This window comes from Erpetoichthys calabaricus, chromosome 12 (genome assembly GCF_900747795.2).
Source record: "Erpetoichthys calabaricus chromosome 12, fErpCal1.3, whole genome shotgun sequence".
Classification (NCBI taxonomy): domain Eukaryota; kingdom Metazoa; phylum Chordata; class Cladistia; order Polypteriformes; family Polypteridae; genus Erpetoichthys; species Erpetoichthys calabaricus.
The window spans coordinates 47,685,030-47,711,649 of record NC_041405.2 but is presented as its reverse complement, the minus strand read 5'-3'; the positions used below and the strand labels follow the sequence as shown (position 1 = coordinate 47,711,649).

The 26,620-nt window shown below is 38.9% G+C and overlaps 1 protein-coding gene across 1 annotated transcript in view; it reads left to right on the top strand.

Annotated features, from left to right (window-relative positions):
• Positions 1-2,585, top strand: part of smarca1 (SWI/SNF related, matrix associated, actin dependent regulator of chromatin, subfamily a, member 1) — an 82,983-nt gene extending 80,398 nt beyond the window's left edge. Inside the window, exon 24 of the mRNA XM_028815459.2 lies at positions 1,793-2,585. Within this exon, the coding sequence (XP_028671292.2) occupies positions 1,793-1,861 (69 nt within the window). The 3' untranslated portion in view covers positions 1,862-2,585. The remainder of the gene's footprint in view (positions 1-1,792) is intronic.
• The last annotated feature ends 24,035 nt before the right edge of the window (positions 2,586-26,620 follow it).

Below are 26,620 nucleotides of genomic sequence, written 5' to 3'. Positions count from 1 at the left end.
TCTAACTATAAAAGTAATCATTTTATGGGGAGCATAATGCAAACTCTAACCAAGTAATATCAATTTTTGTACAGCCTCTTTCTCCATTGGGTACAATTCCAAGCTGGTTTATAAATGCCAACTAGTTATTTTAGGATGTTTTGTCTTTCGTGTTATTCTGAGTGACTTTTTTCTATTTTTGCTTTGTAAGCTTCCTTTCTTTCACTGTGCTTTTTCTTCAGCACTTGCTGTACATCCTCCAGAGACTGTTTTTCAATTAATTTGAATGCTCTCTTTTTCCTCATTCATGAGATGATTTAGCTCCTTAGCACTCCATGGCATGTTGGAAAGTAACATTCTGTCTTTGAAGGTACCACAGTATCACCACAAAAGTTAATATGGTCTATGGTACATGACTGACTCCCTCAATATCAGCCCCATGTGACTTCACACATTATTCCCCAGTCTCTCGTTTGGAAGCAGTCATTTATTACCATTTCAGCCTTCACTTCATCACTAGCTTGGTGGTAACAGGTTGCTGTCTAATTGCAGGCTTGTGGCTGGGAATAACATGAATCAGGTTGTGGTCAGGTCACATCAGCTCAAAGGTGCCAGAAGTTTACACTTAAAGACATCTTTAAGATTTGAATAGAGCAAAACCAGCTTGTTATTTCATTGAGTGGAACATGACTCAAGCTAATGCAAGTTTGTCATTGTTCATTCCAAAGTCACATGGTTGAAGTCACCACATATTATAACTACAAGCTTTGGTGACAGAGCGAAATATTCTTGAGTTCCTATTTGCAGAGTAAGGAATATAAACATGAATAAGTGTGATGCAGTTTATGTTCCTGTGCAAATAATGTGGACGAATTCCAGCAGCCAGAATTTCAATGTCTGAATTACAAGCTGAAGTTTTAACTGAAATATGCTCCTTTTTACCCTACTGATCATTCATTCAGTCATGTCCCCAAACCTTGCAGTTAGAAGTTCAATGACCTTCCACTATGTCACTAGAATAGCATAACAATTGAACATAAATATACAGGGAAAATGTGCAGTTGTCAACCTGATGCCAGAAAAGACTGAGGATGATTTATTTGTTGATGTTTTACAAAATGTTGTAATCCATTTAACAAGTTCTTTTTGTAGTGTTTACAGGTTGCACTGTGTTGGTTTATAACAAATCTTAAATAGTCTGACTGAACTTTACTGTGCAATTTACAAATTTATCACAGTGCTGTAATGTGGCCCAGGAAAGCATACCAAATGCTGCTTGTTATTGAATTCAGGTGTAGCTGTTAAAATGTAAGAAAGCATATTATATTACAGTAGAAGGAGACCATTAGACCATCAATCTCATTTAGCTATCTAATAGCCAATCTACCCCAGTATCTTACTCATATTCTTTAAAACTGGCCAGGATCTATGCGTGATTTATTTGTTACATATTCCATTCACCATTTGTGTGAAGGAGCACTTCCTGGTCTCTGTCCTGATTGCATTTTCATTTCAATTCTGTGAGAATTTGTAGACCTTTAGGATCCTTACGTAGACCTTTTTTATGCCCAAACACATTCAGCACTTTTAGCTCATAAGGGTAAGACATACAGTTCTGTCCAGGTAAATGGTTCTTTTCTGCTCAGTTTTTAGGGTTTGTATGTATTCCCTGTAATGTGATGACCAACATAACATGCTATGATATGTATTAAATAAAAATGTGGTGTACATGAGAGAATTAAAGGTGTACTAGTGAAATATATTTGAAAAATTATGTTTTGTCTTAAAACTCCTTTTTGTCTTCTTTTTTTAGGCTCAGAAAAGGAAGTCTGATGTTGCCATTGATTCTACTAGTAGAAAAGACAAGAAGCTGAAGCCCTGAAATAAATAACCCCAATGTCCCTTTCAAATTGAAAACATTCACAAAATTCATTACAGGTTGCATGTAGTGATTGCAAGTATACAACTAAGTCCTTCAGTTCCCTTTTGTATGGTTTATCTGGTAGTAGTTGTTTGGATTTCCCATGTAGTCCACTTTTAAGTGTTGCAATCATCTTTTGTTTTTTTATGTTAACATGTCTTGTTAAGTTGTCAGCCAGTGTTTCGAACCAGAGATCTATTCTAATTCAGAGAAAAAACATATGACTGGGAAATATCAAGTATTAATTTGTAATTTGACAGCTTTGCACATATTTTATCACTGTTTGTAATATTAAAACTAAATGAATAGTTGATTACTTTTTTAGTTTCTCTCAAAATTACATTTCTCCATTTGTCTTACTGCTGTTAGGAGTTCATGTGCCATTTCTACTTTATTTGAAAATTATTCATATTCTTACTTGTAATTTTTTTTTCTTTTGTAAAACTGAAGAAAAGGCATGGTGATATAAACACAGTGTTCTTTCATTTAATGTTACTAGTGCTTTGTCAGAGCCTTTTCTAGTCTTTTCTTTTGTGTCAGCTCTTTTAGTGAATGCACTTAAGGCTGTGTGCTAAGTTCATATATACATGTACTAATGAACTGCACACACTATTTTCTGTCCGTACTCTTACTGCCTTCTGTTATATTTTTTTAAATACAACAGAATTTTACATTTCTATTGAAACCTGTATGTCTGTGTTGTCCTTTTAACATTGATATGGAGAATACGCTGGTGGGCTAGCTGATTTTTTTATTCTGTTCCATTTATTTTTTTTCAGTGGCTTTTTATATATCACGATTGGCCTCAAAAGCTGCGTCTTTTTTCCTTTTTAAGATTTTTTCTTATATTCTGATCACGTTGTTCTATCAGGGATTACATATCATAAAATGGTTAGAAAGCATTAGTGGTTCTAGTCTAAATCCTCCTCTTCTCATTTATTTTAAACTGGTAAATCTTACTTCAAATAAAAAAATGTCATTACTTCTGCTGCATCCGTCAAAGATCTGTCTTCCATGCAAATGTTGACATGAAATACCAGTTTAAGTGAAAAGTAAAGACAGGTTTTCTATGAAATACTCTATTCCCCGAGGTCCAGAAAATCTCCAGCTTTAAATTTATCTTAATGTTTCAGTTCATTTCACTTAGTTGAATTTTAAGAAGGATTTATAAACAGTGTCTCTGTTTAGAAGCATCATTTCTGTCCCTTACAGACGTGGACAAATCTGTTGGTACCCTATCTATCTATCTATCTATCTATCTATCTATCTATCTATCTATCTATCTATCTATCTATCTATCTATCTATCTATCTATCTATCTATCTATCTATCTATCTATCTATCTATCTAAATGGAGAAAAGTAGTCTGTCTGCTGTTTGGTATCATCATGTTTCCCACACTGAACAGGAACCATGGAAAGCAAAGGACAGAGTTGTCTGAAGAGATCACAAATAAAATTACAGTAATCCCTCGCTACTTCGCGGTTCACTTTTCGCGGATTCACAACTTCGCGGATTTTATATGTAAGCATATCTAAATATATAACGCAGATTTTTCGCTGCTTCGCGGGTTTCTGCGGACAATGGGTCTTTTTACTTCTGGTATTTGCTTCCTCAGTTGGTTTGCCCAGTTGATTTCATACAAGAGATGCTATTGGCAGATGGCTGAGAAGCTACCCAATCAGAGCACGCAGTTAAGTTCCTGTGTGCTGCTGATTGGCTCAGCAACGGAGTGGTGCATTAACCAGGAAGTCTCATCTCACTCATTCAGCATTAACGTGCTCTTGCTACTGCATTCAGGGGATTATTACCTTCATCGTCATCATTTTTACTGCGCAGCATATTCATCACCATCATCACGTCATATATAGCTACATGTACTTCGTTATACAGTAAGTGTAAACTTATCTACCGATTTCATATTGCTTAGCAGTTGTCCCTGTTATTAATAGAGTAAAGGGTGGGTTGTAAACAATACAGGGAGGGTTTAAAAACGTCCAAATACACGTTAAATAATTAAATAAATATGGTGTCCCTACTTCACGGAAATTCAATTATCGCTGTCGGCCTTGGAACCTATCTCCCACGATAAGTGAGGGATTACTGTATACACAAACCTGTTAAAGGGAAAGGATATAAGATCATCTCCAAGCAGCCTGATGTTCCTGTGACAACAGTTGCAAATATTATTAAGATGCTCCAAGGGACTATAGCCAACCTTCCAGGACGTGGCCACAAGAGGAAAATATACCCCAGAATGTGCAGAAAAATAGTGGGAATGGTATACAAAAAGCCAAGGACAACTTCCAAAGAGATGCAAGCTGATCTCCAAGATCAAGGTCCTTCAGTGTTTGCTCGTTTGCCGTTGCATTTTAAGTGACAGTTGGTTCAATGGATTGAGACCCAGGAGGACTCCATACAATAAAGCCAGATTGGAATTTGGTAAAATGCATATTGACAAGCCACACTCATCTTTGGACAGATGAGACTGAAATGAAGGTTTTTGGCAAGTCACATCAGCTCAAAGTTTACAGTTGAGAAAATGAAGCCTTCAAAGAAAAAAACACCATACCTACTCTCAAACATGGAGGAGGCTCAATTATGTTTTAGTGCCTTAAGCCTGTGTCAGGAAACTCTGTCTCAGTCACAGATCATGGATCCTCTAGTGTAATGATGAACCAAAACACAAAGCTAAAAGTGCCCTAGAATGGCTAAGAACAAAACATTGGGTTATTCTGAAGTGGCCTTCAATGAGCCCTGCCTTGAATCCTATCAAACATCTATGAAAAGACCTGAAACGTGATGTGTGGAGAAGGCACAGCAATAAAGCTGATTTTTTTTTTGAGAATCTGAACTAACCTCCTCCTTTCTTGTGTAAGTCTGTGACCCACACATCACAGCTTGTTTGCAGTGATTGCCTCTAAAAGGTTGTGCAACAAAGCAGTAGGTTAAGGGTCCTATCACTTTTTTCCAAGCCGTTTTCATTTGCGTTATTATCTAAAATATTCTGTTGAATCAAAACTTTAAAGCAAAATTTTATTTTGTTAAATACAGAATAAACAATGATGGGTGCCAAGTGCGTTTGTCTGTTTAAAGTTATTACTGGGACAATTGTGGGTTCTTATTTCTTTGTGGAAGGGTACCAACAAATTTGTCCACGACTGTGAACTTACCCTTCCTGTCACTGTGCTCAGTGTGAGACCAAAGGTAGAGACTGGACTTTTCAGATAAACTGGACCAAAATGTTAAGAACTCTTGAGTTGACCCTTGCTCCTGATCATGAGGATTATGTTGAGGTGTTTGTTGATCTGGTGAGGATTCTCCCTGTTATTTTCCTTGTGAAGGCATAGTTAGGGGAGGTTCTGAAGCAGACGTAAATCACACTGAAGTGACTAAAACTATACTGCTCAAAAAATTAAAGCAACAACTTTTAATCAAAGTATAGCATCAAGTCAATGAAACTTCTGGGATATTGATCTGATCAGTTAAGTAGCAGAGGGGATTGTTAATCAGTTTCAGCTGCTTTGGTGTTAATGAAATTAACAACAGGTGCGCTAGATGGGCAACAATGAGACGACCCCCAAAACAGGAATGGATTAACAGGTGGAGGCCACTGACATTTTTCCCTCCTCATCTTTTCTGACTTTTTTTCACTAGTTTTGCATTTGGCTATGGTCAGTGTCACTACTGTTAGCATGAGGTGATACCAGGACCCTACAAAGGTTGCATAGGTTGTCCGACTTCTCCAGGATGACACATTAATATTTAAAATTTAAGGGCGGAGTGGTGGCTCTGAGGCTAAGGATCTGCGCTGGTATCCCGAAGGTTGCCGGTTCGAATCCCCGTCACTGCCAAAAGAGATCCTACTCTGCTGGGCCCTTGAGCAAGGCCCTTAACCTTCAATTGCTCCAGGGGCGCTGTACAATGGCTGACCCTGCGCTATGACCCCAAGGGGTATGCGAAAACTAACAAATTCCTAATACAAGAAATTGTAAAAGGCGAAATAAAGAACAAAATAATAAAAAAAATAATACGTGCCATTGCCAGAAAGTTTGCTGTGTCTCCCAGCACAGTCTCAAGGGCATGGAGGAGATTCCAGGAGACAGGCAGTTACTCTAGGAGAGCTGGACATGGCCGTAGAAGGTCTTTAACCCATCAGCAGAACTGGTATCTGCTCCTTTGGGCAAGGAGGAACAGGATGAGCACTGCCAGAGCCCTACAAAATGACCTCCAGCAGGCCACTGGTGTGAATGTCTGTGACCAAACAATCAAAAACAGACTTCATGAGGGTGGTCTGATGGCCCGATGTCCTCTATTGGTCCCTGTGCTCACTGCCTGGCACCTTGGAGCTTGATTGGCATTTGCCATAGAATACCAGAAAGGGCAGGTCCACCACTGGCGCCCTGTGCTTTTCACAGATGAGAGCAGGTTCACCTTGAGCACATGTGACAGACGTGAAAGGGTCTGGAGAAGCTGTGGAGAACATTATGCTGCCTGTAACATTGTTCAGCATGACCCGTTTGGTGGTGGGTCAGTGATGGTCTGGGGAGGCATATCCATAGAGGGAGGCATGTCCATGGAGGGATGCACAGACCTCTACAGGCTAGACAACGGCACCTTGACTGCCATTAGGTATTGGGATAAAATTCTTGGACCCATTGTCAGACCCTATGCTGGATTCCTCCTGGTGCACGACAATACCGGGCCTCATGTGGCGAGTATGTAGGCAGTTCCTGGAGGATGAAGGAATTGAAACCATTGACTGGCCCCCACGCTTGCCTGACCTAAATCCAATAGAACACCTCTGGGACATTATGTTTCATTCCATCCAATGCTGCCAGGTTGCACCTCAGACTGTCCAGGAGCTCAGTGATGCCCTGGTCCAGATCTGGGAGGAGATCCCCCAGGACACCATCCGCTGTCTCATTAGGAGCCTGCCTCAACATTGTCAGGCATGCATACAAGCACGTGGGGGCCATACAAACTACGGAGTACGATTTTGAGTTGCTGCAATGAAATTTCATCAAAATAGACTAGCCTGTCGCTTATTTTTTTCACTTTGATTTTTGAGGTGTCTTTAAATTCAACCCCTCTATAGGTTGATAATTTTCATTTCCATCAAATGATGTGGCATCCTTTCATTCCTAACACATTACCCAGTCCATATCAGTATACATATCCAGCGGGATTTTTTTCCCATTGAGATCTGATGTGTTTTCAAAGTGTTCCTTTAATTTATTTGAGCCGTTTATTTAGGCTTGAAATCAATTTCTGGATCTCTTCCAATCGGAAGGAAAGCTTTTCTATTTTGCCCAATGTTCTCCTTCCTCAAGTCTGACTAGGATAAGACTGAACTGAAAATTGATTAATATCTGAATTATGCAATTAAAAGGTAATTTGCACTTTCTACAAGCATTTTAAAAGCATGAAGCCAGCAGCCCCTTGGAAAAGGGAAAAAATGTTTTTCCCCTTATTTTAGACAAGGCTAGTTCAGACAACGTGTAGTGTATAAAGCTGCCTACCATATATATTCAATATGAGAATTAGGAATATAGTATTGTTTTTTTATTGAACTGTCATTAATGATTTCCACTGTATTTCAGGCATTTTATTACAAGTCAACCATAATTTTCTAGTCTCTCCAGGTCATGTGGTGTAAAAATGTTTTCACCTCTACATTTAATAAGATTTCCAAGGCCAAATTACTGTTAGACATCCTCCAAGTGTGGTTTCCTTTTTATCTCTTTAAAGTACTTTGGGGCTCAAAGAGGTATGCAAGTTATCACCAAAGTACAAAAAGTAAAATCAAGTATTTGATCTTATAAACCAATATAAAGTGGAACAAATGATAGAAAGGCAAATACATGTAACAGATGATTGGATGAAATATTTTTACACAAGGGGGCTCCGCCCCCTGCTCGCTTTGCTCGCCTACCCCCGGTGTTGGGTAACCCGAAATACATTGATGAATGTATGAGATATATTGGAGTGTAAAGGTGTAGATGATGAACAAAGGAAGTATATTCATTAATCCTAATGAATGTTCACTAATAGTGGACTCATTACAAAATGCGTTGTCAGCTAATTGGCGGAATTGTTTAGCGGCCGTCTGTCGTTCCTTTCTTTGCCGTTTATCTATTGACTCTGCTGTTTGAGAGGCGCGTTGTAGGCGCCTACGTTCATTAATTGTATTCAGGCGGGCTCGCTTCTGTATGTCCGTTAGTTGAGATGTTTCGTTTTGGAGCCGTGACTCCTTTGGTTGCGTTGTTTGAGAAGCACGTTGTAGGTGCCTGCGTTCATTTGTTTTATCCAGGCGGGTTTCTTTTTTGTAGTCCCGTTAGTCGAGCTCTTTCTTTTTGGAGCCGTGCCTGCTTTGCTTGCGGCATTTCAGACACGCGCTGTAGGCGCCTGCGTTTATTGATTTTATCCAGGCGGGCTCGTTTTTGTATCTCTGTCAGTTGTGGTCTTTCGTTTTGAACCCGTGTCTGCTTTGCTTCCGCAGTTTCTGATGTGCGTTGTAGGCGTCTATGTACATTGTATTTGTCCATGTGGAGCTGTTTGGTTTTGGAGCCGAGACAGTTTTGCTTCCGCGGTTTCAGACGCACGTTGTAGGCGCCTACGTGTATTTTGTTTATCCATGCGGGCTCATTTTTGTAGCTCCGCTAGTTAAGCTGGATCGTTTTGGAGCCGTGACCGTGACTCCATCAGTTATCCGTAGTCTACCGTTAGTAATATGGATAATAGCACTTACTGTTAATACGGAGCGTTTTCTGTGGTTGTACTGTTAATAATGCATCACTGTAATGTGATTCACATATGCTATATGGTTTGGACGTGTGAGGATGGCGTACGTTTAATACGGAGAGTTCATTTATTCTTATTACCCGGACCATGCTGTGTAGTGTGGACGTTTAGTTCAGAAGCGCGTTGTAGGTGCATGCGCCTTTCGTAGTTTCTCGCACCTTCCATACTATCTTTGTGGACCTTTGCGGACCCCGTAGTGTCTTACGTTTGACTCTGGGGTGCAGTGCAGAATCCTCTTTTCTGTGTGGCTGTGTCGTTAGTCGTTAGCTATGGGTGCGTTGTTGCTTCATGTCTTATTTACGTTAGTTGAGCTCTTTCGTTTTTGAGCCGTAACTCCTTCGTTCGCGGTGGATCACACGTCGCTTGCGGTTTATGAGACGCAGGCTGTAGGTGCCTGCGCACTATGTCTCCTGGGTCCATCGCCGTGTACCTGCATCCATGCCTTCCGGTTTACCGAGACCTGCGTCTGTGCCTTCCGGTTTACCATTCTCGGTTAGTAATATGGATGACACCAAAAATTTTTAGTGGATTGAAAGAAATTTTTAATATGCAGGTAACAATGGACTTTTTATTTTCACTGTTTTGGTCTGACGGAGTACAAAATAGTCCATTACTTAACAATACTGCATATCAAATCTCTGTTTTTTAATATGCTGCTGTCCAGTGGACTGCCATAATGTTTTTCTTATTTAGAAACTGACAGGATGACTCCTCTCACATCATGGTAATAATTTGTGTTCTCTTTTGTTACTTAAACAATGGGTCACAAAAACATGTCCACTGTCGAGTTCAACAACTCTAAGAGAGCTATGTGTTTTCTAAAAAAAAATGTATATCGGACTGATGGATTACAATTTACTCTTCTTATTTTTGCTGATTGTGCAGAAGACATGCAAATTATCTGGGTTCGATAATATTTTTTTAATAAATACTGCAGTATTTGAGATTGGAAGTTTAACACAATTTAAGAAATTTCAAAACAAAATTGTCCTCCTGAATTTTTAATTGAATGTCACTCAACTTGAGTGATTGGTAATGAAACCCTGCTGTACAAACCTGTAGTCAGCATTAATTGAAATGATTTTATTCATAATTCAACCTTTACATTTAAATATTCATTGCCTTTATACCAGTATACATTCTGTCGTTTGTGTAATAATATCTGACATGTCCTTGTGTCAATAAAAAGGAGAATGTTGTGAGTTTATTAATATTTTTTCTTGTATAAAAACTTACAGTAATGCATCAGATGTGCAAATTCTGGTCCTTCGACTTGAACGTGCCACTAACATTTGAATGCTGTTTTCATTCATCAGAGCAATGGCAAAATTTCTCCACAAGGTGGCACTGGCAGCCTTCTTTTTAGCATCCCAGAAACAACTGCACCACAGTGAGTCTTGAATGGCATATGCTGGCAGTTTTCTCGGATTCTGTAATTCAGCTATCATTTCCTTATCTCTTCTCTGGTCTGCCTTCCATTTTTCTACCTGACTTGTGATCCGCATTGCCATTTCATGTTTGTTTCTGGTCTGCTACTCCGCTTTTGCCCCTGCTGTCTAGTTGTCATTCCCATCTACTTTTTCTGACTGCTTTCAAGTCTGCTTTTCCACTCCTCGGCTAGAATTCCCAACCAATCTTTTAGTCTGCATGCTTGCCTTTCAGCTTGCTCTCTAGTGTATGTTCACTTGTGCTGTTTGCATTCCTACCTACCCATCTGCTCTTATGTTTGTTTTTCCCCTCCTGCTGACTGGTTTGCATTTCCATCTCCTCACATGCTCTCTAACTAGAGATCCCACCTCCCCAGTTGTTCTCTTTTTTCAGCCAATGTCACCTTGCCTGTTTATTGGTTTCTCTTCTCCTTTCTTCCTTCATTGTATTTCCTTTTCCTTGTTTACTGTCTAAATTACAATTACACCTTCCTTTCTGTGCTCATGTTAAGATTTCTACTGCCCTTCCTGTCTGCTGCTTTCCAAGGCCACCCCTACTTGCTATTTGGGTATGTTCACATGTGGCCACCTGATCTCATGTTCATTCTACCCTTCTTTCTTTTATAACAATGTCTTCAATTACTCCTTTATTTATATTCGTAAATACATACCTGCTGTTCCTACTTACCGTATGAACTCTTCTTATCTCTGTCCACATTGTGGGCATGGACAGATTCCTGAGTGTCAGTACTCTTATTACTATTGTGATATAGTAAGTTTGGGAACCCCTCTCTGCCTGCATAATAATTTACTCTACTTTCAACAAAAGAGATAACAGTGGTATGTCTTTCATTTTCTAGGAACATCTGAGTCCTGGGGTGTTTTCCGAACAAAATTAAATCAAATGTGAAAAACTGGCTGTGCAAAAATGTGGGTCCCCTTGTAATTTTGCTGATTTGAATTTGTGTAACTGCTCAATTCTGATTACTTGCAACACCAAATTGGTTGGATTAGCTCGTTAAGCCTTGAACTTCATAGACAGGTGAGTCCAATCATGAGTAAAGGTATTTAAGGTGGTCAATTGCAAGTTGTGCTTCCCTTTGACTCTCCTCTGAAGAGTGACAGCATGGGATCCTCAAAGCAACTCTCAAAAGATCTGAAAACAAAGATTGTTCAGTATCATGGTTTAGGGGAAGGCTACAAAAAGCTATATTTAAACTGTCAGTTTCAACTGTAAGGAATGTAATCATGAAATGGAAGGCCACAGGCACAGTTGCTGTTAAACTCAGGTCTGGCAGGCCAAGAAAAATACAGGAGCAGCATATGCACAGGATTGTGAGAATGTTTACAAACAACCCACAGATCACCTCCAGAGACCTGCAAGAACATCTTGCTGCAGATGGTGTATCTGTACATTGTTCTACAATTCAGCACAATTTGCAGGGTGATGAGAAAGAAGCCCTTTCTGCACTCACACCACAAATAGAGTAGTGTGTTGTATGCAAATGCTCATTTACACAAGCCAGATTCATTTTGGAACAAAGTGCTTTGGATTGATGAGACAAAAGGTTATTTGGTCGTAACAAAAAGAACTTTGCACGGCGGAAGAAGAACACCGCATTCCAAGAAAAACACCTGCTACCTACTGTTAAATTTGGTGGAGGTTCCATCATACTGTGGAGCTGTGTGGCTAGTTCAGGAACTGGGGCCCTTGTTAAAGTTGAGGGTTAGATGAATTCAACCCAATATCAACAAATTCTTCAGGATAATGTTCAAGCATCAATCACAAAGTTGAAGTTACGCAGGGGTTGGATATTCCAACAAGACGATGACCCAAAACACAGTTCGAAATCTACAAAAGCATTCATGCAGAGGGAGAAGTACAATGTTCTGAAATGGCCGTCACAGTCCCCTGACTTGAATATCTTCGAAAATCAATGGGATGATTTGAAGCACGCTGTCCACGCTATCAAATTTAACTGAACTGGAGAGATTTTGTATGGAAGAATGGTCAAAAATACCTCCATCCAGAATTCAGACACTCATCAAAGGCTATAGGATGCGTGTAGAGGCTGTTATATTTGCAAAAGGAGGCTCAACTAAGTATTGATGAAATATCTCTATTGGGGTGCCCAAATTTATGCACCTGTCTAATTTTGTTAAGATGCATATTGCATATTTTCTGTTAATCCAATAAACTTAATGTCACTGCTGAAATACAACTGTTTCCATAAGGAATGTCATATATTAAAAGGAGGTTGCTACTTTGAAAGCTCAGCCAATGATAAAGAAAAATCCAAAGAATTAAGAGGGGTTCCCAAACTTTTGCATATGACTGTACTTGCAGATGGCAGTGTGTCTTTTAACATTAAACCAAATGTAACAGCTGAGAGCTCAATCTTTGTTGCTTCTCCAGGGTCAAAAGATGACCTCCTGGCTTAATTCTTCCACCTTTATGGACCCCATTTAAATTTTTCACTGGTGTACTTTTAACAGATTGTTATGTTATGGACTCAGAGATAACTTGAAAATCACAAGATTTCAGTACTGTCATTGTTCAAATTCTTCCAAGTATCACATTGCCTTACTTTTACAGGACAGTGCATTTGTGCAGTCTAAATTTTTATTTGTTCATTTCACATTCTCAGTGGGTCAGGACCTGCAAGGTCTCATTGTCTCATTTGTGTCCCTGTTTCTGTTACAGTGCAGTTAGTGGAATTTTAATTGTTTGGTTTTTGAACAAGAGTGAGATTTAGTAGTCTGTTTCTATCAAATACAATCCTAGTATTTCTCTGCATTGCAAACTCTGACTATCTTCATGCATTAGTAGGCATACTGACTGTAGCTGTGTTTTCCCAAAGTTTCTAAAGCTCAGCAGCTCTAACTCAAAAAATGGGATTCAACAAAGGCCTGACGCGCAGAAATGATTCCACAGACAAAATATCTTCGTTTTTAAGTGTTTAGTTAAGTTTCAAAGTAAAACAGTTCACACAAAAAGAAAATTAAAATAACAAAAAAAGGAAAAATTTATAATAAGAAAAGTTTAGTTCTAAGCTTAATCTTGTTACATCTTAAATCGTAACTAACCACTTATAATTTCTGAACCATTTCAAAATGGTCAGAAAACTGTATGCTTATCCCATTTCTAACTTGAAAATGGGTCTTTCAAGTCCCTGTTTACTGGGACCTGTTCTAAACACAACAGGAGCTTATTATCACACTGTTTCTCAGTTATAGCAAGAAGGTTCAATCTCTTACTAACTTATAGGGGGAAAAGACCATACCATTGTCTATGACTATGGAAGAAATTATATTCTATTCAAATTAAGCAAACATTAATATGAGTTTAACTCAAAACTTTAACTTTCTAAGATTGGCTCTTACACTGACAAATAAGGAAATCTTAGAATTTTCTCTTTTTGGAATCTGATTCTGGCAGCCCTCCAAATCATGTACAGAAGCTCTACTCCCATGGAGACTGATGTTTATTATGTGGGTTTTCCCTTGAAATTTTATACCTTGTATTTTTCAGTACTCTACAGTAAAATTGATCTTATCAACTCTCATAGTTCACCTTCTTAAATGGGAGTCCATTGCATTGCATTTTACATTTATTTATGTACCTACATTAAAATAACACAGAACATGAAGTCTAGTGAAGTTTAGATGACGTTTGCGGACATGTTTCTTTACAGTACATCTTGGAACTGCATAGACTTTCTTCTCCTCTGCTTTTATATTGGGTATCTGCAGTGGTACTAACTTAATTGTCAAGCAGCTTTATTATTGTTTAAAATAGTTTTTTCATCTAACATAGGAAGTTAACTTTGACATTTTGTTCTGCAACACTTGTTACCTGTACTTTGTTAATATTGTGCTTTGCTTTTGTAGTCACCTCAAATAAAAGTGTCTGCTAAATAATAATAATAATAATAATAATGAGAGGTCAACATTCAATCCATCACTCTTATTTGGTTGTTCCAGTGTCACATCCAATTGTGTTTTTAGGGTCTCAGCTTCAACTACATGACCTAGTACAGTAGTTTTTTCCAGTTATTGGTGCACCATCATTTGGGGAAAAGAAAGTGTGAGAGGCCAAAGTGAATGTGTATGGATAAAGAAAAAGAAGATATGAAGGAAAAATGTCTGTATGGAGAAGGCTGATCAAACACATCAACCCCACATAAAATTGGGAGCAGAGGAAGAAGAAATTGTCCGGGTTGGCTGCAGCTTTCATCACCTCTTGAATCTGGGGCCATCAATTTTCATGATCAAGATGGGCCAGGCAGTGAGGAAACATAATAAGCACCAGTATGGTGCAAAGTGAAAATAATATTTTATTTCATATAGTGTTCCACAGTCAGTTAAACAAGTAAAACAAAGAACAATGCAAAGTTTCTTCAAAAATAAGTAATCCAGAAAATCCAGTGTGTTTGGTGAAGGTTAAAATCCACATATAAAATGATCCAGACATCAGGTTGCTATCCCCACCCAGTCTAAGTTTTCCCAACTCACCCCATTGGGTTTTCTCAACTAATGAAAATACCAGCAGCTGAGGTCACATTTTTCGGCTCTCATCCTGATTTCCCCCTTTGGCGTCTGCCGGGACTCTCTTAGCTCTTTCCACTGTCTTTCCTTATCCCCATATTCTCTCTTCCATTGTAATAAAACATAACATTTTCAAGCCCGCTTAACAACTTCAAGGTGACTGGGGCTGGCGCCTATTCTTACAACACTGGGCATAAGGCAGGAACCCACCTGTGATGAGAGAGGTTCATGGTGCTGTACATTTCAAATAAATAATCGAAGTCCCGGAATGTACAGACTCCAGGTGCATGTGGGAGTGACCCCAAGGTTGATTGGGGTGTTTGGCTGATCGTGCATCCATGTGCAAATGCGAGTGGATCGGTCAGGTACAACATTCATACCTCAAAGCAGGGGACTGCAACATCTGCACCCAATTGGTGCATAAATTGGAGACTGTATGGTGAAATCGACAAGAAAGGGAGAACTTTGAGTGAGATGAGAGTATCGGGTGCTTGATCCAGTGTGAGGTAGAAGAGGCAGAGTGGTCAGTAGCCCTGCAGAAGAGGGAGTGATCAGAGCTCTAGGGCAGGTCGTCCCCTGCTGATTTTATAGAGGAGCAGGGTACGATGGTGGTGTCCTCCTAGAGATCTTGAAGATGCTAGGAGAGCGTAATGGAAGACGGAGGAACAGCCAGCTTGGAACTTTTTGGCAGACACCAATGGATGCAATCTGGAGTGTGGATCACAGCCTCAGTCATCTCCGCCAGTTGTAAGATCATTGTATTGAGCTGAGGAAACAAAAGGAGAAAGACATGCTGGGCTCAGGGGGACAAGAGAAAGAGAGAGAAAGTACCTGATGAATGTGTGGTTTTATGCCAGTTTTATTTGTAGGATTTTATTGGATTTTTAACTCACAGACTTTCACAAATTATTTATTTATCGTATGAAGAGCACTTGCACCTACTCTTGCTGACTCTGTGTGTGTGTGTCTGTGTCTGTGTGTTCTCATTTGCCCAGTTCATCCTCGCTTTCTTTATCAGTGGTTTCAGGTTCAAGACGCCAGGGACCATGGAGTGAACCTGGATCATCACACCACCCTGGGTAGGCAGTCAGCAGGGCCCACTCACTCACGCACAAGTTTAGAGTTGCCAGTTAATGGGATGTGCAGCTGACAAGTTGTGAGCGCCCCCTTATGGCTCACTGAGGTGGTACAGTGTCTTTGTAACCCAACTTTCCCAGGTTTGAAACTGGCAGGCAACGCTCAGCCACTGAGCTGAGATCCAAGACTATGGATCTGTTACACAGCAGCACTAACTTCATTTATTCACATCCACAATAAATTTTACAGAAGTTTTTCCAAAAAAAAAATCTTTTTGAAAGACGTACACCTCACATCTTGAGTACAATCTGACTAATGCCCAAATGCGAGACCACTGACTGATGAGACCAAACTGAAAAGTCTGAGCTTCAGGACTCAATGTTGTGTTTTTCATTAAGTGTAGAAACCAAATGCAAAGCTGGAAGCATCAGTTATTAATACACACACACACAAAGGTAAGGCTCCTTCCGAATTACACAGTAAGTTAGTGGAAGACATTAAACTAGCAATCTTGTATTTTACAGGCCGATGGTTTAGCCACTAGGCCCAGTATGATTCTGTCAGTTGAATGGTAGAAAAGAATGGAAGAAATAATTAAAAACAGTAGCAGACAACAAGAAAGAATGGTAAAACACTGCACAATTTAAATTTTATTTTCCTTTAAATTTGCTGGAAGTGCTCCACACATTCAAGCCAGGCTCCCAGTTAATCAGCTAAGCAGTTCGGCATTGTGTGTTGTTGAATAGAAATTTAAATATAGACATTGCTTGCCTGTAAATTGGATGCATTTTTTGATTCATTGTTATGCGGGGACAGCTGTTTTTCAAGAGTATAATTAATATTTTGCAACATGCTTGTTTAAAAATGAGGTTTGTCTCTTAAATGTGACCTTTTTATACCTATCAACTGTCAGAGTGCAGCAATCTTGCTATGTGTGTTTGTCTGATTAAATCATCTCAGAGCAGAAGTGTGCGGGGGTGAGGCTGCTTATAACAACTTCATTTCATTCCTAGCCAAAAGTGTTGCTGAGTAATGGTCTTTTTAATAATGGGCCCCACTGAGATTATTACCCATTGATTAGAAGACTTTGCTAAGCAGAGCCTGGCTGTGTTTCTTGACGGTCGTCTTCAGCACATTCAGCCTGTCTTTTACTTCTTTCGTTAAGACAAGTAGCTGAATATCAGCTGTCTTAATTGTTTCTTTTTAACACACTATAGACACACACCTTATGAATGAGTGGTAATGTGCCAATCACTTACTGTAAATCACCAGTAAAAAAGCAGATGCAAATCAGTGTGTCCACACAACAATCCACTTGTATAGTTTTTAGTTTTGGCAGCCTTGGAGAAATATGTGAGTACACCCTTGCATCATGTCTCAATTCTGCATTTTCAACCCTCAATTAAGCATGCCCAATTTATTGGTAAAGAGGGGCAGCTTGGTGGTGCAGTAGTTAGTTCTCTGGGAACCTGAGTTCAAACCCTAGGCTGTCCACTCTCTGTGTGAAATGTGCATGTTTTCCTCGGTTTTCCACAAATTCTGGTTTAATTTCAAATGTCAAGAGTGGCTTATGCTTTTAATTTATGACTGTAGGTTGTGTGAGTGTGAGTGCTCTGATGTGGACAGTGTTTTCGTCCAGGGTTTGTAATGGAAAATGTAAATTGATAGAATATAAACAGATTGCAGAACTACTAGAATAAATGGAGATTTGGATTCTGGAGCAGTTTCACAGTTTGGGGTTGATAGAATATGCAACGTTTTTGTTTTATCCCAGTTCTAAGTACGCTTTGTACATGAAATATAGGATTGTGTTTTTTTTTTTCGTTATTCATTTTTGGTATAATTTAATATTTACAAAGCTTAATTTTCATAATATCATGGCGCCACATTATTTACAGTAGAATGTTGACTGTTGCCACAGTGATCTCCCAGAATCACCTGGGAGTGTCAGACATGTGATTTAATTCGGAGTGCTGGCACAAAGACCAGCACTTTCCATTCCGGAGCATCCAATATCAGGATTCCTGTGTTGGTGTGAATTGTATTAATTTGATTGGTCAAAATCTAGTTTCGAACTGATATTCTTCTGGTTAAGAGACTTTGATATTTTTGTTTGTGTTTTAAATTGGTCAGCTGTCTTTTCTGATTTCAAGTCTTGCCTTTTTTCTCGACTCTGTTTCATCTCCTGATCCTTTATTCATGAAAATCGTTTACCGTGTTGTCTTGAGTCAGTACAATTTTATACCACATACTGTATCTTTGAGTAATGACAACTCCATTTGCCTCATTTACTGTTTAGGTGTTCTTATCTCTTTTCATATGACTATAATATGCACTAAATATGTTAAAAATTAGTATGGTACTGTAATGTCTGCTTCAAGTGGTTTTGCATGCATATTTTATTTTATTGGCCATATTTAACTGCTTATGAATAGACTATAGATTGCATGTATGCACACATTAAAATGAAAGCAGAATGACATCTGCTGATGATATCACCAGTATTATTCTTTATTTTATTTTTAATAGCAAACCAGATGATGTGTGTCATTATCATTATGAGAGTCAAGAGATATATCACAGACATACCATATGTGTTCATTACTATGTTGAGATTAGCAGAACAAAAGATGGCAAAAAGAGTAACAAGGCCTCCAAATACTACCATCCAGGCGGAGACTTCACTACCCTGCCCCAAAGAAGAGCTCACCCCAGGCAGCCTGACAGCAAAGTGAACAGGGAGGCTTCAAGGCCTACGTGGGCCCAAAATGGTGTGTAGGCTTTTAAATTTCAAAAATATCAAGTCTAGTTTTGGAAGTCCCTAAAGTTCCTACTTGGTAGCTTATTCCACATGTCTGTGATCTTCTATGTAAAGAAAAACTTCATAATGTTTGAGCAAAATTTACCATTTACAAGTTTCCAATTGTTTCTCCATGTTCTTGATGAACTTATTTTAAAATAACAGTCTTGATCCACTGGACTAATTCCCAGCATAATTTTAAACACTTCAATCATGTGTCCTCTTAATCTTCTTTTACTTTAACTGAAAAGGCTCAGCTCTTTTAATCTTTCCTCATAATTCATCCCCTGTAGCCCTTGAATGAGCCTAGTTGCTCTTCTCTGGACCTTTTCTGGTGCTGCTATGTCTTTTTTGTATTCCAGAGACTAAAAACTGTGCACAGTACCCAGATGAGGCCTCATCAGTGTGTTATAAAGCTTGAGCAGAACCTCCTTGGACTTGTACTCCACACATCAAGGTGCTATATAACTTAACTTTCTTATTGGCTTCTGAACACTGGCTGTCAGTTGATAGTGATAAGCTCACTACAATTCCTAAACCCTTCTCATAAGGTGTACTCTCGATTTTCAGACCGCCCATTGTGTATTCAGACCTAACATTTTTACTCCCTTTGTGTAATATTTTACATGTACTGATATTAAAATTCATTTGCCACAAATCTGCTGAAGCCTGAATGCTGTTCAAGTCCCTCTGTAATGATTTAGTGGATTACAAATTATCTGTCAATCCACCTATCTTTGTATCAACTGCAAACTTAACCATCTTGTTACCTATATTGCTATCCCAATCATTTATATATATTAAAAATAGCACTGACCCCTGTGGAACACCACTCTTAACATCAGCCATTTCTGACAGGGTTTCCTTGTACCATCAAGCTCTACTTCCTGAGTCTCAACCAATTCTATACCCATCTACAAACATCACCCTGAACTCCCACTTCTTTCACTTTGATGCCCAACCTCTCATGTGGCACCTTATCAAATCCTTTCTGAAAATGCAAATGATTTATGAAATTTATACTTTGAAAGCCCCACATCTACAAAAACACCATTCAACAGAGAGTAAACTGTGTAGCTGCTGGTACAGTCGTATGGAAAAGTTTGGGAACCCCTCTTAATTCTTTGGATTTTTGTTTATCATTGGCTGAGCTTTCAAAGTAGCAACTTCCTTTTAATATATGACATGCCTTATGGAAACAGTAGTATTTCAACAGTGACATTAAGTTTATTGGATTAACAGAAAATATGCAATATGCATCATAAAAAATTAGGCAGGTGCATAAATTTGTCCACCCCAACAGAGATATGACATCAATAGTTAGTTGAGCCTCCTTTTGCAAATATAACAGCCTCTAGACGCCTCCTATAGCCTTTGACGAGTGTCTGGATTCTGGATGGATCTGGCTTGTCTAAATGAGCATTTGCATACAACAAGCGACTCTGTTTTTTGGCGTGAGTGCAGAAAGGGCTTTTTTCTCATCACCCTGCCATACAGATGTTCTTTGTGCAAATTGCGCTGAATTGTATAACGATGTACAGATACACCATCTGCAGCAAGATGTTCTTGCAGGTCTTTGGAGGTGATCTGTGGGTTGTCTGTAACCATTCTCACAATCCTGTGCATATGCTGCTCCTGTATTTTTCTTGGCCTGCCAGACTTGGGTTTAACAGCAACTGTGCCTGTGGCCTTCCATTTCCTGATTACATTCCTTACAGTTGAAACTGACAGTTTAAACTTCTGAGATAGTTTTTTGTAGCCTTCCCCTAAACCATTATACTGAACAGTTTGCTTTGACGATCCCATGCTGTCACTCTTCAGAGGAGAGTCAAAGGGAAGCACAACTTGCAATTGACCGCCTTAAATACCTTTTCTCCTGATTGGACACACCTGTCTATGAAGTTCAAGGCTTAACGAGCTAATCCAACCAATTTGGTGTTGTCAGTAATCAGCATTGAGCAGTGACAGGCATTCAAATCAGCAAAACTACAAGGGGACCCAAATTTTTTTCACAGACAGTTTTTCACATTTGATTTCATTTAGATAGATAGATAGATAGATACAACTAAATACTGCTTCACTAAAAATCTTTGGTCGGAAAACACCCCAGTACTCAGATGTTCCAAGGAAATGAAAGACATACCACTGTTATCTTTTTTGTTGAAAGTAAATTATTATGCAGGCTGAGAGGGGTTCCCAAACTTTTCATATGACTGTAAGTAAAGCAGGATCAAGCATGGGTCAAATGAGAATCAAAAGAAATCTCTCAGTCCAAAATAAGTTTGTTTTATAAACATTTAGTGAAAATTCAAAGCAAACAGTCCATACAAGAATAAAGAAAAAAAGGTTGTTACACATGTAGAATAAAAGGCAAATAAACAAGGAAAAATGTTTGCTTTGAATCGTTAGATTGTTAATGATTTCATTAGGACATTCGGTAGCATTTTACCCATATGTCAAATCAGAGGTGAACCTATGAGAGATGACCTTTTAACTTTTCTCAGATCAGATATTTACCCAAGGCTTTACTTTGGGACCTTTAGATAAAGAATAGCACTGGGATGTTTAAGGGTCTTATTGTTTTTTTGTCCTATGATCCATGTAATTAGAATGCTTTCTTGACTATGTTATGTAAAAGACCCTAACTGTCAAAAGAAGTTATGCTGTTAAGACTGATCAATATTACCATAGAGAACTCAGCTGTTCATATGGTGGGGCTCCACTAGCTTGGTGTAATAAAGGATGTCCATCTTTGGATTAATTTATAGTGGTGACTCATGACTATTCTTTATCTATTCTTTAGAGCAGTGTTTCCCAAACTCGGTCCTGGGGACCCCCTGTGGCTGCAGGTTTTTGTTCCAACCAGCTTTTGTTTTTAATTGAACTCCTGGGCTAATTAAGTGATGTGTTATTTCCCAAGTTCTGTGTTTTGGGTACAATATAGAAATTAGAAAACTAAGTTTGGTAAATAATATATATCTTCTCTTCCATTCATATATATATATATATATATATATATATATATATATATATATATTAAAATGTACCAAGCAGTTATATAGGAATGTATTTTTTTCTTTTTAACAATATTTTCACCTTGATTTTCATTCTACTTTTCAAGGTGTTCTAATTGTTTAATTAAACCATTATTTACTAATCAGTGGGTCTAACACTAAAGTAGCAGCAATTGATTATTCAGTGTTGTTTGCCTGCGTGTCTGCTCTGCTCGTTTTTAATTGTTGTTGATAAGATACAATGAAGGGGTAAAACTGCACAGATTAAGGGCAAAATATAATGAAATCAACAAAAGAGAGTTAAGCATTTACATCTATAGAAAAAACAGAAATATTTCTAAATGTCTTATAAATGTAAAAATCATGCTGCTGTGCTTTTCTGAATGTAGAGAAAAAAATACCAGCTAATTAAATGCACTCAGTGCTGTCAGGTGCTGTCACTGATTAGGAATCTGGTTGGAACAAAAACCTGCAGGCACAGGGGGTCCCCAGGACCGAGTTTGGGAAACACTGCTTTAGAGTATTTTCTCTAACACACTCCAGCAATTAATGAACTCAGAGTTTCTACCTGAAAATAAAGACTGAAGATGGTCCCTCCCCTTGAATCTTTGTTGTAAGGAAATAGAGCACATAAATATTAAAAATACATAAAAATAAACCAGATAATATTCATCCCATATTGACTAAAGCATGAATAATCTTATTTCAAATGATTTTAACTTTGCACATTCCAGAGTTCAAACGCTAAATCTAAGAAGAAATTGATCCAGAGTTTGAACGATGCTTCTACGTTCAAACTGCATAGGCAGTGAAAAAATGCAGCAACAGACGGCACATACACAGTGAGCATCTGTTGTGTGCCCAAATCGTCTCCTGCTCTCACTGTGAAAGCATCTCTTGTGTTACACTCGTTAGTTTTCATTGCCTTTTTCACTTTATTTTTGGTGTGTTTGGTTATATATACATGACCCTTATCTTTTAACCATGGCATCCACATGGGACTTCGACACTCCTCACTAAGGTACAGTAAATTTATTACATATTTTATTTATTATTTCCATGTTTTAATTTCTTATTTAGTGAATTTAATTGTGTAATTTTTACCATAAATTATGTGTATTTTCTGATTAAGTTTATGGAAATGGATATTGTTTAGGATTAATTGTCTTTCTATTATTTCTAATGGGAAAAATTGATTTGGACTTTGAACAATTCAGTGTTGAAACAGCCTCCTGAAACAAAATTAAGTTTGAGGTATGAGGCTCCACTGTATACAAAATGATATTTAAAAAAAAACATAAAAATAACAAAATAAAAATTTACCTGAGTCAGAAATAAAACCCTGTCTAAAGCATAAGACAATAGTAACCATCTTCTTTAGTTACACAGTGGAGTCTGTCACCACTGGCTGCGCAACAGTCTATACAGCACCTGCTCATCCCAGGGCCGCAGGGCACAAAGTAACACTGTCACTGCAGTAGCTGTCTTCTGTTCAGGGCATATATAACACATGCTGCCTTAGAAAGACAACACTGTTTTGAAAGATCTCTGCCATCCTGCAGAGACACTCATGATACTAGAGTCCTCAGTTCTTTTCTGCAAAGTTGATGATGTCCTAAGGCTTAGAGAGTAGGGAGAGTTGAGAGTTTCAGCCACATAACTAGTCATCAGTTTGAACGTGACTAGAATTCCTCACCTCCAGTGAAAGTGAAAAAGCAATCATTATTGTATGACATTTCCCCTACTTTCTGACCTGTCTTCTGCACACTCTGCAGCTTCTGCCCCCAACATCTCCTCAGCCACAACCATTTGCACCAGGTCTGCTGTTGTGCTCTTCTTGTTTTTAAGTCCTCTGTAGTTCTTTCAGGTCATTAATAAATCCTTTTCTCAGACTAGATAACACTCCTGTTTCTACTTGTTTGTTGTGTACCTTGAGGTGCTCCATGAGGCCACAGAAATGATGCTTCACTTTATCACACCACTGAAATTGCGTTTATTTTCAAACCGACTGTGCAGTGACTGGTAAAAAGCTCAGGGTCAAAAGTCAGGCTTTTCAATGTTGACTGTAGAACACTACAAAGGATTAAAACAAAGCAAACGAGAATAACAATAGAAAATCAGACAAAATAATGAGAGAGGAGGAAGGTCACTACAAAGACATCATGCACTTAATCCAAGTTTAGTATCCAAGGGAGCACAACAGAGGAGCTGACTCCCAATGGAACACCAGTCGATGACAGGGCACACTCGGGCACACACTGGTCATTTTCGACTCACCTATTATTTACAGTATATATTCTCAAGGATGTGCATACAATATTATTTATCTCAATTTTAAGAAGGCTTTTGATAAGGTCCAACATGAGAGGATCGTGATCAAACTAAAAGAAGTGGGGAATTGGGGTACAGTGTGTTGTTGGATAGAAAACTGGCTTAAAAACAGGAAATAAAAGGGTATGGTCTGCGTTTTGTCTTCTGAATTAGGTAATGTTAAAAGTGGTGTCTCTTAGTCATGAGTTGCATGGCCACTTCTCTTTAGAATATACATAAATATTCTTGCTGTAAATGTAAATAGCACCTGGTTACATTTGCAGACCAGGGACTTTTATGTGTGGCAGAGAATAGGATTTAAAACTCGACTTGATGTTATTTTTGGAGAAAGGGAAGATTGGTTTGCTGAGCTTTGTTTGGCTAAAAGGCCTGTTCTCCTCAAAATTGTCCTAATCTTCTAATATTCCTGCTGATTCTAAACTACAGTTGGATCTGGACAGAATTTAGAATTTACTTATCATAAGTAAATATAAAGTACAAATGTTAGATCTGAGTACACATTGGAAGATTGGGTTTTTGAAAGTTCCCCTCATAACAAGGTATGATGCCCTGTGCCCTCGGCCTCAGCAGACATCTTGTAGTTCATGACCGAGTGATCAGGGGGGAGATTGACAGATACAGAAACGTGTTCAATGGGAAAATATTAAAAACTTTTTATTCCATTCTGTGCCAAACAGGAAAAAGTATAATGTACAAAATACAAATTTGATTGCTTTCCCATTTCCTTTTTAAAAGCTTCCCAGCTGTAAACAACACATATGAAAAGCCAGCAACTCGCTCAGTGCCTCCAGTTCATAAGGTGAATCGGAGGATGCAGATGACTTGTTCACCACACCAATCCCAGATTCTGCCTCCACTTAATGGGGCAAATCGGAGGCCACCGTATCAGACACTGCATCCAATCTTCTCTCGAAAATGGAGCAGTTAGAATATTAATAGAAACAGATAGACTGAACAACCTAGAAATAAGAAAATGATAAGACAAGAAGACAAGCAAACGTGAGTCACCCTCTAGAAACTGCTGCACCATTTTAAATGTTCCCGTGATTGCTCCACTACACTAATCCTCACTAATAGGGTCACATGTTGCCAAATTCGCCATGCTGCAGGTTTGCCTCAAGAGTTAACTAACATATGATTCAGATTCATGCACATGCAAACATGTGGACTTATCCAGTGCTCAGGTAACTTCCCTTGAAGTCTGTTCAGGTAAAACTTTCCACAATTTTTTCTCACAATTCTTTCTCTTCACCTGGTGGCAACTAACCATTAGCTCTTTCCCCATAGCAATGTGGCAATGTCGGGACAATGACACCTCCACGCTCGGACACGTGTTCAGCCCTGCTGGCCTCCTTGAACACCATACAGCTGGTATGTGCTTCCTCCAGCTTTAATGCCCAATTTGCTGCTAGTACCTTACACCACACCACCTCATTTCATTGAGGTAAGTACTGTGAGGGATGGCCAGCATTCCAGTCTGGCCAGGACGTCACTCAACTGAAAGAAGCAGACTTGGCAGGACACTACATCCCCCGGAACACTAGATGGCAGCTCCCCTGGATAGAAATGGCTCCTCAGATGCCCTCAGGGCAGCATGGGACATGGAGTCCGTATCCTCAGCCCTGTTGGGTGCTGCCGTGGATGCCGCCAGGAGGAGCTCACCAAGAACCAGGGGGATATTACCAGGACATCAACCCGGAAGTGCTTCAAGGTCACGAGGACGGAAACCCGCAGTACTTCCGGAATAAGTAATAAAAGAAGATTGGTTGGTGACCCGGAGAAGAAATACTTCCGGGTCAGAGGCTTTAAAAGGACTCTGGGAAACCCCAGCAGATCGAGCCAGAGTTGAGTGGGAGTGAGATGGAGCTGCTGGGAGTTGGAGGATTGGGTTGTTGTTGTTATTGATTGTAGTATTGTGTATTGTTTATTGAAGAATTGTGGAAGATGTGGTTCCTTTTGCACTATTATAGAAGAAATTATTAAAGATTATTCTTCTGTGTTTTACAAGTGTGTCAAGGATGTCTGTGGGTTCAACAGGGCAAAAGGGACCCCTATCTATCACAGTACCTAAAACTATTTATAAAATGAAAGGGTAAAGCTATTATGTAAATAGTTTCTCTCCTATAACTAAGCCACATGATACAGCCTGTCATACCGTCAAAGTGGACTCATCACTTTCCACATCCAGACTGTGTACAGAAGTGTTTAAGAAGATAGGTAGGATGTTAGGTTATGATAGATAGATAGATAGATAGATAGATAGATAGATAGATAGATAGATAGATAGATAGATAGATAGATAGATAGATAGATAGATAGATAGATAGATAGATAGATAGATACTTTATTAATCCCAATGGGAAATTCACATTCTTCAGCAGCAGCATACTGATACAATAAATAATATTAAATTAAAGAATGATAATAATACAGGTGAAAAAAACAGACAATAACTATGTATAATGTTAAATATTAACGTTTACCCCCCCCTGGTGGAATTAAAGAGTCGCATAGTTTGGGGGAGGAACGATCTCCTCAATCTGTCTGTGGAGCAGGACAGTGACAGCAGTCTGTCGCTGAAGCTGCTCTTCTGTCTGGAGATGACATTATTTAATGGATGCAGTGGATTCTCCATAATTGATAGGAGCCTGCTGAGCGCCCTTCGCTCTGCCACAGATGTTAAACTGTCCAGCTCCATGCCAACAATAGAGCCTGCCTT